At 35.8% G+C, this 15,510-nt stretch overlaps 1 protein-coding gene across 2 annotated transcripts; it reads left to right on the top strand.

Moving 5' to 3' along the window:
- The first annotated feature begins 2,024 nt into the window (after positions 1-2,024).
- Positions 2,025-14,757, top strand: spns3 (SPNS lysolipid transporter 3, sphingosine-1-phosphate (putative)). 2 transcript variants are annotated; one of them, XM_060862974.1, is made up of 13 exons: positions 2,025-2,226; positions 3,010-3,267; positions 3,349-3,414; positions 5,542-5,678; positions 5,843-5,994; positions 7,216-7,282; positions 7,524-7,666; positions 7,741-7,893; positions 9,074-9,263; positions 10,281-10,346; positions 10,430-10,528; positions 10,651-10,822; positions 14,198-14,757. In XM_060862974.1, the coding sequence occupies exons 2-13, from the start codon at positions 3,036-3,038 to the stop codon at positions 14,239-14,241; spliced, it is 1,521 nt and encodes a 506-aa protein (XP_060718957.1). In that variant the 5' UTR covers positions 2,025-2,226; positions 3,010-3,035; the 3' UTR covers positions 14,242-14,757. The 2 variants fall into 2 exon arrangements, with proteins under 2 accessions (XP_060718957.1, XP_060718958.1); XM_060862975.1 differs by having other exon boundaries at positions 3,013-3,267; positions 14,198-14,756.
- Positions 14,758-15,510: the final 753 nt, after the last annotated feature.

Genomic DNA, 15,510 nt, shown 5'->3' with positions numbered 1-15,510 from the left:
TAAACTCACTGAGTTCACTGGAAAAATAAAACCAAAACCACACACTGTGTTTACTTGGTACTTTATACCTTGCATTTCCCAGGTTTGTCTTGTTAATTGTTACAAAATTTCTCAAATTCAGCATTAAAATATATTTTTTTTCTTTTGACGGAGAAACTAAAGCAATTATATTATTTTAATTATAATACAAATGTTATATTATGCATAACATAGTAATATGTATATCAAATATATAATATTCAATGACCAAGATTCCTGACACTGAAAAACAAACAAATGTGTTTTGTCTTCTTTTCCACAGCACATGAAATACAGCCAGGTTTTAAAACTAAACTTGTAAGATATTATATTCTAAGATATTAATAAATCCTCATAATAGTGTAGGCATATTTCTCGACTAAGTCAGCATCCTTTAATTCTGATTAATAAGTGAATCTGTGGTTTATTAGGGAAGCAGAAAGTTAGTCAATAAGCAATAATAAAACCATAGACTATAGAGTATAAGAAAAGAGAAGAAACTTCTGGGTTTCTGGTGGAGAGAGAAAAACACACGTGCAAAGAACGTCATCTAACAAAGTAAATGATAAACAGTAAAACGTCTAGTTATTTGTCCTCTAAGGGGGCAGAATACCATCATCCATGTTTTTGTATTGCCTTTCCAATATAGGGTTGTCGGGAGCCTGGAGCCTATCCTAAATGACTCAGGGCAGAAGGTGGGGGAACGCTGGATGGGGTGCACATACACACACACACACACACATATACACACACACGCACACCACACACACACTATATGGACAATTTAATAATGCTAATTAGTCTACAACGCATGTCTTTGGACTGAAAAGAAAGCTGTTGTTCCCAGAGGAAACCCATGAAGCACTGGGAGAACTCCATGCCGTGTTAGAATAATTAAAATGAAATAAAGGATATAAAAGGCAGCATGATTAGGGCCCCTGGTAGAGTCCTGAACTCTGGTTACTGAGATGCTCCTTGATGTACTTTTAGCCTCCTGTTTCTCTGTTTTCCTCCTACTTCCCAAAAAACCTGTAGTCAGATTGGCTATGTATAATTAGTGCATGAACACCTTACCTTACCTGGTGTTCCCTGTAGTACGCATTAATGCCTTACACTTTGTGTCATTAATTTTCTGACCCTGCTCACGTTATGTCAATTTAACTAAACTGGTTGTGCAGTTGTGTGTGTGTTGTATAACATATAAACCAAGCCTTAGTTACTTAGACTGCTTACATATGTGGTGAAATTATGACAACAAAAGTTCAATGTCTATAACAATATTGATTTGCATTAGTTTTTATGTTACGCTCCTTATGTTGCTCTAATATTATTATCATTAACGGGCTATTAGACAGCTTACAAACTAATTGTACGTTTCTGAATAGACTGCGATACTCTTACATCTAATCAAATCTAATTTGTTAGAGTTCCATATAATTAGATGTACATTTTGGCTTGTAGAAGACAGAGCTATATTACAAGTTGTTGTCTTCTTCTTTTTCTCATGAAGTGTCAAATGTCCACATCTCTGTCTACATCTCTGTTACGAAACAAGATAACGTAACTTTCTCTTCAAACGACTTCCCATTAATGCACTTGTGTAGTTCGACATGGAAACTTAGTTAATGTTAATTCATTATTCCAATTTGAGACAGTAGTGCAAAGCTTTCAAAAAGTTTGTGGTGAGCTTTGTTTTCTTGTGACCTAGTGCCCTGATTAATCTTTTAACTACTGGTCAAAGGTTTTGTTCTCTGATCTGCTTTAGTATCGATCTCCAGCCAGCAACATGGAAAGTTCAGGAGAACTGGACAAAACAATAAAATACAGTGAATGTCTGTTCAGAATGTCTCACAGTGCAGAGCTATGTTCTACATGCTTTATAAGAAATAACATCTTGCTTCATTTTATATGGTTTCTATAAGCTGTTCAGGGAGTGTACAGTCGAGAGGAGGAAGCAAAAAAGTCTGTGTGCATATTTTGGCTCACAAAAAGGAACTGTTCTTAAGCATGTGATCAGAAAGAGGAGGAGAGATAGGGCATGGCTCAGTTCTAACTTTATAATCAGGTAGTTTATAGAAATGAAATAGAAATCACACTCAACCTCGAAGGTAGCACAGAGCCTCCAAAAAGAAAAAAAGAAAAAAGAAGAGGCCATAGGATGAACAAATACATGGATTGAAATGTACAAGATCTCAGGACTGCACTCAGGTCAGTGTATTTATTTATCCAATTTATGATTAAGAATTTGAAATACCTGGATAAGTTGCATTAGCATTTGAATCCCTCAATTATGTACCAGAGGGTTGGTGGATCACTTGTGCAGGTCATATGATTTACGATAATGTTTTTGAGCTGACGGTTGCTTTCACTATCTCAAAACCTGAAATGCCGTCTGTGTTCCGTGTCGAGCTGTTGTGATTCGGTTACATAGTACTGTGTGGAAATCACTTCAGCACACAGAACAACATCTTGTTTGGCTCTCAATCAGCGGGTCCAAACTGTTTTTAAATGAATTCTGTAAAAAAAAAAAAAAAAAAAAAAAACCCCATTACAAATAATCATATACCTACCATTAGATTTTAAAATGATGTCTAGAGCAGGGGTGCCTAAACATTTTCACAAACAACCCCAAATTAACATAATGCATTTTCTGCAACGCCAAGCCATGCCAATTTCTTCTCTTGTTCTAATGAATCAGATTTATTTGAAGTTATTGAGGAACTAGCGAAGATTGATGGATTTTTGTGTAAAATTTATATCTTTTTATTACTTTTATACTACTGCAGTGTGTCAAGTGACTAACAGCAGATATACTCTCGTATTTATATGTATATGACTCTTAGTAACATACTGGAGACATAAAGCAAAACGATCCCCAGGAAGAACAACACAACAATTCCTATGTTGAACTTACATAAAATTTTTGTGTGTAGAAATAGCATGACTCTTTCAGTCCCATTAGTGGAAGCTTATTAAACTTCTCTCCTCTAGTAGACACATGAGAGCTGTTCTTCAACATGGATGAAGAGACCCATCAAGGCTTATTAGGGCCTAAAGGACAGATACATTTAAGGTCATCCATGAACGCAAACCATCTTTATGGCTCCATCGCCGGCGATCCAGAAGAGACCCAAACCCTCATCAGTAATACAAACAGCAGTATGCCTTCACGCCGAAGAGCTTACATCGCCGTCGCTGTGCTGTGCTACGTGAACATGCTCAACTACATGGACCGCTACACCATCGCAGGTAAAAGATGGAGCTCCATTCTTAAGACTTAGAAGAATCATTATGCTTTTATGTAATACACATTGTGTTTTTGGATTTTAGGAGTTCTGTCTAGCCTCCAGAATTACTTTAATATCAGCGACAGCACATCTGGACTATTACAGACAGGTAATTACATATGTTATCAAAAAGAATATCAGTAGTTTCTCTCTGCCTTTAAGAGCACATCGTATTAATAGTGTGGTGTGATATCTAGTGTAAGACCACTTCCTGTCGAATCTGGCAATGCAGAGTCATCATAGGCGGTCTTAAGTCCTGTACACTCATTTATAAACCTCACAAACATATGCCAAGGCTTGTGTTTACAATGCTGATATAAATTTGTCACAGGGTTTACTTATCATGTGTTCATTCTCATGTCCAAAATACATTCCGTGCAACAACATGCACTCTTTTTAACCAATGCCTTTGCCAACAAAAAAGAAAAACGGCATTCAATGTAATCAATAAATCAACTGTCTGTCCACAAGATTCAACAGGAAGTGCCGTCTGTGTTTCGTGTCGAGCTGTTGTGATTCTCATTTTCCTTATAGTGGATAAAATTTATGAAGATTTACAAAGACACATCGTAGCACTGAACAAGTATAGTTCATTATACAGATATATTATCTTATTTATTATTTAATGCATTTTGTTCAAATCTGATCTTGTGACATGGAAGAAATCATTACTTTTGTGACAAAATTCAAGAAAAGAAATTTGAGTCTAATCTGCAGGTCTTGACAGTCATATGCAAAAGTAATGGCACCCCATCCAAAAGACATAAAAAATAACTCTGCACCAAATTGATTAAAATATTTCTGCAAATGTTGACGGACCGATATATTTGATGTGTATATATATATATATATATATATATATATATATATATATATATATATATATATATATATATATGTATATATATAAACATTGCTGCTAATGCTAACAATCAGCAAACATGGATGCACTAGCTGGTAAAGGATTTAAAAATGAATCTACTTGATGCTTCTAAAGTAAAGGAAAGCTATAAAAATGATATAATCCTGTTATTCCAGCCCACAATTTCCACTGAAGGAAATGCCATAAAGAGATGGCAGTTAACGGAGAACTCAGGAAATCAAAGAAAGGTCTGGAAGGAAGAGAGAATTGTCAGTTAAAACTGTCTGTATGCTGAGCAGAAAGGCAAAGCAAAACCCCATGAGACACTAAGGGCCTGCAGGAAGGTTTAGCCAATAAACAATTGGTGATGCACCTTCTACTCTGCAGCATTATTTATTTTTTAAACAAACATCAACCACATGGGCAAGATCTCAGAAGAAATCCTTATCTGCAGCCTCATTGTGAAAAAGAAAATCTAAAGTATGCAGCCTTGGGGGAAAAAAATAAATAAATAAATAAATAATATATATATATATATATATATATATATATATATATATATATATATATATATATATATATACTTTTCCAAATATTATATATGGATCGATTATATTATCGCATTTATTTATTTATTTATTTATTTATTTATTTATCCATAAGTCTATTTTACATTTATAACAGAAGCAAAATTAAGAAAGAAAGTATTTTTCATATTCAAAATTCTGCACTATTTAAATGTAAGCAGATGTGTGATCTAATGTCTAATCTCTTCAACTGAAGCGCGTGTTCAGAAAACATGCTATAATATGACTGAAGAACGACAGCAATGACGAGTGAATAGAAAATAATAAAAAATATAAGCAATTTCACTTGTGTTCAAAGACTTTTGGGCCTTTCTTTGTGGGTATATGTATGTAGATAGATAGATACAGTAGATAGATAGATAGATAGATAGATAGATAGATAGATAGATAGATAGATAGATAGATAGATAGATAGATAGACGTTCATATAAATCACACTTATTAATAACTATATGCTTGTTGCACCAATAATAATGTTTATAAATTGCAGATATAATGTTTTTTGTCCCAGATTTAGTTTTAAATGAGTTAATTGTCATTGTATAATGTGATAAAATATACTGTAAATACTTCACAAGTTCAGTGCTTTCATACATTGTTCATTATGGACCTTGTGTTTTTTATGAGCTACTTGTTATAAAAAATAAGCACAGTTCTAATAGTTAAGATTGTGACTATTCAGACTAGAATCTGACTGTTTACAGCGTGGTGCTGTAAATGAATAACTCAGGGATTTAATTAAATGAAATACGTGGCATTCTTTGGCAAAATGCTCATCTATTCACAGTTTTTATCTGCAGTTTCATGCTGCTGGCTCCAGTCTTCGGGTACCTCGGAGACCGGTATAACAGGAAGCTGATCATGGTGGGCGGGATGATCGCATGGATTATCATAAGCCTGGGCAGCTCCTTTATCACAGCAGAGGTACAGCTGTAGAACTGGTTTATGATTGGAACTTAACAAGGGTTTTCGTAGGCTGCCGAGTGTTGTAACTATAGATGTCCTATGATAATTCATTGCAGAAATCATTGCTCATGGTATTCTATAAATTCTTCTCATCACATGAGTCTATCACTTATGTCCTGTAGTACTTTTGGGTGCTGGTTCTCATGCGGGCCTTGGTCGGCATTGGAGAGGCCAGTTACTGCACCATAGCTCCAACCATTATCGGAGACTTGTTCACTGGCTCCAAAAGAACCATCATGATCTCCTTCTTCTACATTTTCATCCCTGTTGGAAGGTGAAGGGTTTTATATATTTATTAAAAAAAAAATTAGCCTCAAATCTTAATGAAAGTCATAACGTCCAGAATACTAACTCTTTTTTAATGAGGCTGTCAGGATTATGTTCTATTGTTTATGTCTATTAATCAAAGATTATCATAGAATTCTGTGGGAGGAAAAAGCAGAAAAATATGGAAGACAGTCTCGGAAAGAAAATCTAGAGCTTTCTGGAAAAACCCTTAAAGATTGTAAACGTATCTCTGAAATAGTGTATCAATTTCTTTCAGATAACATTTGTGTAAATTATTTTAAAAACAACATGTAGTTATGTCCATGAAACACGTTAGTTTGCCTTATTGATTCAGTTTTTTCTCCCTCTTTATTTAATAAGGCAAAAAAGCCAAGTTAAAATAGCAATAAAATTGATTTCTTTTAAAATAATGTTTGGCATTTTTTTTTAGAAATTCATTATTTGGTAATATCATATGAATATTCATTCCAGATTTAGTCCCCTGTTGCTGTTATAATATTCTGGACTCTTCTCAAAAGGCTTGCTATAAGATTTTTGAGTACGACTGTGGGGACTTACTCATTCAACCTCAAGAGCATTAGTGAGGTCAGGCACTGACTGAGGACTGGGATGCAGTCAGTGTTCTAATTCAACCCAAAGGTTCAGTGATGTTGAGGACGGGGCCCCTGGGCAGGCTAGTTCTTTCGCTCCAGACTTGGCAAATCAAGCCTTTATGGTTGGTGCTTTGTGCACATAAGCATTATCGTGCTGGAATGTGATTTGGCCCTTCAGTGTAAAATGACATCCTATACAAATGTTTGGGGAATGTCCGCAATACAAGTTTACTTGGCTGATGTCCAAAAACATAGGTAGGTAGGTAGATAGATAGATAGATAGATAGATAGATAGATAGATAGATAGATAGATAGATAGATAGATAGATAGATAGATAGATAAGAGAAACAATATATAGACCAAATATAAAGTTACAGCTTTGACCTCTGACTGTTACAAAGTGCTGATATTGGAGACTCCTTCCAAAGTCTGCTGTTAAAGAAAATTACTCAACACTTACTGGAAAAATTGGACACTTTTTGGACATTTTATGACATTTACATACAAACTGTTATTCATATTTGGAGCAATGAATAAAGGAAATTTCAGGCTGAGTATAATCTGTTATTTAAATATAGATATTTCAAAGATATATATATATATTTTATTTAAGTGGTCTTGGGTACATTCTGGGAGCAACAATTGCTACTGCTACAGGAGACTGGCATTGGGCCCTCAGGGTAAGACACTTCTTAAAACCTAATTTCTGTGTTTGTCTCTTTATATAAGTACCAACATGAGCAGCAAGCTTTGTGGCAGCTTTTGTAAAACCTGTGCTCAGCACTATAGCAGTGCTGAACACATTTAATGAGAATATGTGTGGCATTGAATGAGGATCTGTTTGGAATTGAATGCGGATTTGTGTGGCATTGAATGAGGATCTGTCTTGCACTGAATAAGGATCTGTGTGTTTTCCCACAGCTGAACCCAATTTTGGGCGTACCAGGGGTGATCCTTCTTGTGCTCCTGACCCCCAACCCTCCACGAGGAGGCGCCGAAACCAATGGAGAAGCATGCATAGAGAACACGTCTTACCTAGAAGACATCAAGTATCTACTCAGGAAGTGGGTAAAATTGAAAGGACATAAAGTATAAAAGACAGTGATGAAATGGTATTTATTGTAGTGTTCTTTTCTAGCCGAAGCTTTGTATGGTCATCTTTGGGAGTGACCGCCATGGCTTTCGTCACAGGTGCTTTGGCTTTCTGGACCCCCACCTTTATGTCTCGTGCTCGAGTCATCCAGGGCATCATTCCTGCATGCTCTAAAGAACCATGTGACCCTTTAGACAGGTACACACAGCCACATCAAGACCTCCATCATCAATTTCCAATTTTGATGTTGCTGAAATTAATAAAATAAAAAAGCAGTTTCTTATAGAGAATCTACTGTATAAGGAATTAGGTCACCTGTCTATAAAGACTTTCCTATTGTGGAAAAGGATCGGTTTTTAAAATGATAAACATCTCATTACTGAAAGATTCATTAGATCATTGCCGGATTTTTTTTTTTTTGTTAAACAACAAACATTGATTTAGTGATAACCTTAGATTAATTCCTTGGAGCTGCTCCTACAGCCACAGCTACTGTTATAGCAAATGAATCCCTGTGACCAATCAGAATCAAGAATATAGAAGAAGCCTTTATTATCACCACATATACATTACAGCACAGTGGAATTATTTTCTTCACATATCCCAACTGAGAAGGTTGGGGTCAGAGTGCAGGGTGCTGTGGTACAGCACCCCTGGAGCAAGGAGGGTTAAGGTCCTTGCTCAAGGGCCCAACAGTGGCAGCTTGGCAGTGTTGGGGCTTGAACCCTGATCCTCCAATCAACAACCCAGAGCAACCACTTGAGCCACGACTGTCCCATATAGCAGTGTATGGTATGTGGAAAGCATAGCGGATTGTGCTAAATGGCTCAATGAAAATTTTAGTAAATTTATACTTTATTTATTTTTATAGTACATTTATAGTAAATTTATACAATAGAGTTGTTTTTAGAGAACGGGGGTGGTTGTTGGTTACTACTCTGCTTTCCTCCGCTAGTCCAAAGACATGTGTTATAGACTGATTGCACCTTCAAAAGTGTGTATAGTGTGTGTGCAATTCTGCCCTGTGATGGGGGATGCACTGTCCCTTGTGCCTCGAGTCACCTGGGATTAGCCTCCAGGTTCCCTGTGACACTGTGTAGGTTAAGCAGTACAGAACTCACAATTATGAAATGAAATTTCTTTCAGATGTACAAGTTATTTTAAAATGAAATAAATCATTTTGGTTGCCAAGTCTGACTTAATATGAATTAATTTTGTTTGATTTGACTACACTCATGTACAGAATGTTAGATATACTGTATACTGATGTTTGAGAATACTGTAGTACCGTACTACAGTGTAGTACTAGTAGTTGTGTACTGTAGTGTTCATGGTGTCACTCCTGTGTTCCTGTATTCTCTTCTTTCTCTGCTGGCAGTTTCGTCTTCGGAGGAATCACGGTGGTGACGGGATTTGTGGGTGTTTTCATCGGCTCCTTAATATCTAAGAAGCTGAAAGACAGAGTGGCCAATGCTGACCCACTCATCTGCGCTGTGGGAATGCTTAGCTCTTCTCCCTGCTTGTTCATCGCCATGATCCTTGCATCCATCAGCATTCCTGCTACATATGTATGTGACTTTACTCCTGATCAACCTCTGTTTACTTCAAACATGGCTGATTTCTTAACTAGGATCACAGCCTTTGGAAGAAAGATGTGAGGTATCTTAAAGTAAAGTATATTTAGCAAACGCTAGCCTTTTTGTAAAGGCTAGTCAGGTAAATATATCCATTATGTAATTATGGACAGACATAAGTGGTGTCTCTCTGGTAATGTGGATTACTGAACAAATGGACAGGGGTTCAATCCTTATCACTGTCAAGCTCCCGCTGTTGGGTTCTGAAGCAAGGACCTTATTAACCCCATCTTTTCTAGATATGTTGTATCATCGTGAACCCTGCACTCTAACCCCGACTACTTAACAAGCTGGATGTGTGGTGACAAAACTTCGACTAAACTACACTGTAAAGTTGTAAAACTTACAAATATGTGGCTGAGATCAGACAACACTCAAGTACAGACATAATTTTAATTGGTCATATGTTATGATATTCTTTTGAAATAACAGCAGAGAAATCAATGTTTTTAACTTTTCTTCAATGTTTAACTAAACTAAATTCCTGCAAAGTACATTGCTAGCTTGCTAGCTACCACAGGAAAACGTAATTCTGTTAATTGGACAAATCATTAGTTTGAAATAAAGTTACAGTGTCAATAAAAATAAATGGCATAACTCACAGTACTTGTGCCATCACAAAGCATTATATATTAGTTATCTCCCTATCTATATATGGCAATGGGCAATTTTTGACAACAATTAAGTCACTACTCACTATTTGGTAGACATTTGCCTATATTGTCTTGTTAGTCAGACCTGAGAGAGAGAGAGAGAGAGAGAGAGAGAGAGAGTCTATTATATTCATTCAGTAGATTTGACAGAATTATTAACCTACTCATCTTGTCTTCCTTTAAAAAGCTTAGTGTTCAAAAGTTCATCTTGTTTCAGATCCAATCAAATTCAAGGCACATAAAATAAAATTGTATTATAGAGAATTGTGAACTCCAATTTTCACATTTTTCCTTTCAGACATTTATTGCTATTGGTGAAATCCTACTTTCTCTGAACTGGGCAATTCTAGCTGACATCCTACTGGTAAGAGTTGCCTCATGATGCTTTAAAATTGTGGCGTTACAGATAAAACTTAAATGAAATTTTTCCTTTTCTTTATATTTTAGTATGTTGTTATACCAACCCGAAGGTCAACAGCTGAAGCGTTACAGATTTTAACATGTCATCTGCTTGGTGATGCAGGAAGTCCATACCTCATTGGCATAGTAAGTACATATTGATCATACGGTACATAATGTAAGTAAGTGTATAGGATCGAATCAGAAACAGGAGAAATGTGTCCAGTGAAATGAAACGTATACCAGTGTCTTTTGTTTTTCTTATCCAGGTCTCAGATGCTTTGAGTAATCTTGAACCTCAATCTCCTGTCTGGAGATTCCGCAGTCTGGAGTACAGCGTCATCATCTGTCCTTTTATTGGTGTTCTGGGAGGTCTTTTCTTCCTCCTGACTGCCCTTTATATCAAAGAGGACAGGAAGGCTGCTGAGATGCTGATGAAAGGTAACAGTAGACTGTGTGAAAGAGTATATATATATACATACATATATATATATGCATATATATATATATATATATATATATATATATATATATATATATATATATATATATATATATATAGATATACAGGGAGTGCAGAATTATTAGGCAAATGAGTATTTTGACCACATCATCCTCTTTATGCATGTTGTCTTACTCCAAGCTGTATAGGCTCGAAAGCCTACAACCAATTAAGCATATTAGGTGATGTGCATCTCTGTAATGAGAAGGGGTGTGGTCTAATGACATCTACACCCTATATCAGGTGTGCATAATTATTAGGCAACTTCCTTTCCTTTGGCAAAATGGGTCAAAAGAAGGACTTGACAGGCTCCGAAAAGTCAAAAATAGTGAGATATCTTGCAGAGGGATGCAGCACTCTTAAAATTGCCAAGCTTCTGAAGCGTGATCATCGAACAATCAAGCGTTTCATTCAAAATAGTCAACAGGGTCGCAAGAAGCGTGTGGAAAAACCAAGGCGCAAAATAACTGCCCATGAACTGAGAAAAGTCAAGCGTGCAGCTGCCAAGATGCCACTTGCCACCAGTTTTGCCATATTTCAGAGCTGCAACATCACTGGAGTGCCCAAAAGCACAAGGTGTGCAATACTCAGAGACATGGCCAAGGTAAGAAAGGCTGAAAAACGACCACCACTGAACAAGACACACAAGCTGAAACGTCAAGACTGGGCCAAGAAATATCTGAAGACTGATTTTTCTAAGGTTTTATGGACTGATAAAATGAGAGTGAGTCTTGATGGGCCAGATGGATGGGCTCGTGGCTGGATCGGTAAAGGGCAGAGAGCTCCAGTCCGACTGAGACGCCAGCAAGGTGGAGGTGGAGTACTGGTTTGGGCTGGTATCATCAAATATGAGCTTGTGGGGCCTTTTCGGGTTGAGGATGGGGTCAAGCTCAACTCCCAGTCCTACTGCCAGTTTCTGGAAGACACCTTCTTCAAGCAGTGGTACAGGAAGAAGTCTGCATCCTTCAAGAAAAACATGATTTTCATGCAGGACAATGCTCCATCACACGCGTCCAAGTACTCCACAGCGTGGCTGGCAAGAAAGGGTCTAAAAGAAGAAAAACTAATGACATGGCCTCCTTGTTCACCTGATCTGAACCCCATAGAGAACCTGTGGTCCATCATCAAATGTGAGATTTACAAGGAGGGAAAACAGTACACCTCTCTGAAGAGTGTCTGGGAGGCTGTGGTTGCTGCTGCACGCAATGTTGACGGTGAACAGATCAAAACACTGACAGAATCCATGGATGGCAGGCTTTTGAGTGTCCTTGCAAAGAAAGGTGGCTATATTGGTCACTGATTTGTTTTTGTTTTGTTTTTGAATGTCAGAAATGTATATTAGTGAATGTTGAGATGTAATATTGGTTTCACTGGTGAAAATAAATAATTGAAATGGGTATATATTTGTTTTTTGTTAAGTTGCCTAATAATTATGCACAGTAATAGTCACCTGCACACACAGATATCCTCCTAAAATAGCTAAAACTACAAACAAGCTAAAAACTACTTCCAAAAATATTCAGCTTTGCTATTAATGAGTTTTTTGGGTTCATTGAGAACATGGTTGTTGTTCAATAATAAAATTAATCCTCAAAAATACAACTTCCCTAATAATTCTGCACTCCCTGTATATATATGTATATATATATATATACATATATATATATATATATACATGTATATATATATATATACATATATATATGTATATATATATATACATGTATATATATATATATACATGTATATATATATCTTTTTTTTATGTTTTTGCACGGTTTGCCAGTTCCATTCAATTTACAGCGAGAAGGAATTCGAAAAAAGCAAGAAGGTGTTGGACCGCTGATCAGAAGGTTGTGAGTTTAAATCGTAGAACCACCAAGTGTTTACTGCTGGGCCCTTGAGCAAGGTCCTTTAAGCTCAATTGCTCAGTTGTATAAAAATGTATGCTGCTCTGGATAAAGGTTTCTGTGATGTAATGTAAGCTGTGAAGAACGATGAGCTAGCGGTGCTCTCTAGCAGTTCTGTTACATTCACAGTAATCCTTGAAAGATGAATGAAGGGACAGAAATAGTGAGCCAGTGAGAAGAGCATTGTTCTCATTTGCCTCTACATGTCTGTAAAGATTTCTCTCTCTAGAGGATCTTTTTTTTATCAGGTCAGCAGGAGGAGAAAAGGTGTACTGATTTCAGACATGATTACTGCATGCTGTTTATGGATGTGTCCTTTCATGTCTCCCAGCTCTAGATTAATAGGCAGGAGAACTGTTTTTACACACACACACACACACACACACACACACACACACACACACACACACACACACACACACACATACACACACACACTTAAACCTGGTTCCTGTACAGAAAAGAATAGCAGTGAGAACTGTAAGGTTTTTGTGCAGCTAGGTGTTACATAGAAAATGAAACACATTACAGGAGACATTACATTTTTTAACAATTTGAATGACCAATTTTTGATTGTGTTATAAATAATGTCGATCTACATATACATGTGAAGACATGCTGTAGATAGAGATAAAGACTAAAAGGACTTTAAATCAGAAAAAAAAAATCAAGGCTTTATAGTACGACTACTATTAATTATATAATTCATAATAAAAAATAATAATAATAAATAAATAAATAAATAAATAAATAAATAAATAATAATAATAATAATAATAATAATAATAATAATAATAATAATAATCTTACATAACAACAGATTAATAATAATAAAAATAGTAAAAATAATATTAGACACATAGCTATATGAGAAGTGCTCAAAGTGTTTTGCACTACATATTAAAAAACACAGGACATGTAATGTATTCTTTTTATTCTTCTTATTATTGTCATTATTATTATATTACCATTATTAATATCATTATTACTCTTATTATTCAGCAATATTAAAGTTTAAAATTGATCAGAAAAAACCCACACAGACATGTAAAGAACAGAGAAAACTCTACATAGACAGTAACCCGAGCTCAAGATGGATCCTGAGACGATGTGAGACATCAGTGATGCTACATCACCACACATGATGGAGAAATAAACTTGTACACGATAAATCCAGTCGATCAGATTTAAATTGATTGATATGGAAACTTTTTGCTCTTCACATGTCTGCATTAAAGACCTCAGACCTTTCTCTAATCCACACTCTTTATATTGTATTACTTTAATATTAAATCATGTATGCAGTGGAAAGCCTTTCCATCTCTGACCTGCGTATATGGACAGTATATAGGAGTATTATATATACAGTATATGATTATGGTTATTCTGTTCTGTGTCTTCAAGGAGAAACTCCAGACCAAGCTGAACCTCTCATAGAGTCGACCTGACCCTGAGCACACACTCAAACACAAGAAGATCTGAACTCATGGAGCTCATAGGCACTGCTCTGTATATATGGCACAGTGATTTCCTTTTAATATGTTTTAATAACATTTTTATTGGTGGATATTTCTAGAACAGTTTTGTGGTTATATACAGTACAATTACAATCCTTTCAATGGTCCATTGCTATGTCTGTGTGTATACTCATCAGGTCAACTCCTTCTGTGAACTTTAATTCTCAGAACACACTGCGGTCTACAAACATGGCTGCCATGAACTACAATCATATGACAATACAATCAATCTAGCTCGGAACACCATCTGCAGGTTCACAGGCTTTCAGCGCTAACCACACACACACACACACACACACACACACACACACACACACACACACACACGAGTAATTCAATTACACAAACCTATGCGTTTTGTCTGTTTATTGCATTTTTATTATTTTTTTTACTTTTTTTTTTACCGTCTTGTAAAGTTTTGTAATTGTCTGCTTGAATTATTAAAATTGTGAAATTACAATTAAAACAGTTTCAGCCTGTGTTGTGTGACAATAATATAATAGCTTTAAGTCTCCAACTTTATTTGATATACTGAATTAAGAACTTTCTTGAAAGGCCTGCGGTCACCTACTTTTTTATAAAACAGTCAGACATTTTAACCAATCAGGAATCAGCTCGGTAAGGAGGCGGTTCATTCTGTCTGTCACTTATTTAGCTAGAGTGTGGATGTGTGTATGGGACAGCTTATATAGCGGGATGCTGTAAATGATTGATAAAGGTTGATGGAGTTAGAGACAACCCTAAGTATAAGGTCTGCTTAAACACTTCCGCTTAATCCTCACTTTTCTGGATTAGAAACACACACAGACACACAGACACACACACAGACACACACACACACACACACACACACACATATATATATATATATATATATATATATATATATATATATATATATATATATATATATATATATATATATATATATGTATATATATATATATATATATATATATATATATATATATATATATATATAACAAAAAATAGAAAAGTGCTAACAAATTTCAAGGTCACGATGCAGGTCATGGTCAATAAACAGTATAAACTGAGTTAGGCAATAAACAGAGACTGAGAGACAGAAAATAATGGAACCAGGCATAAAAAGGCATGCTGTAGATTATCAAAGACATAAAACCAGGCATAATATCATCAGCAAACACAAGCAAACTGAGCGTGTACTATGACTGGTGTGTG

Source organism: Tachysurus vachellii, chromosome 26, assembly GCF_030014155.1.
Source record: "Tachysurus vachellii isolate PV-2020 chromosome 26, HZAU_Pvac_v1, whole genome shotgun sequence".
Classification (NCBI taxonomy): Eukaryota; Metazoa; Chordata; class Actinopteri; order Siluriformes; family Bagridae; genus Tachysurus; species Tachysurus vachellii.
Note: the sequence above shows the minus strand (reverse complement) of the source record. Positions and strands in the feature narration are given on the sequence as shown.

Coding starts and splice junctions, on each gene's coding strand:
- spns3 (XM_060862974.1), top strand. CDS start 3,036: ATGGATGAAGAGACCCATCAAGGCTTATTAGGGCCTAAAGGACAGATA. Junction 3,268..3,348: donor GGACCGCTACACCATCGCAG/GTAAAAGATGGA, acceptor TTTGGATTTTAG/GAGTTCTGTCTAGCCTCCAG. Junction 7,894..9,073: donor CCATGTGACCCTTTAGACAG/GTACACACAGCC, acceptor CTCTGCTGGCAG/TTTCGTCTTCGGAGGAATCA.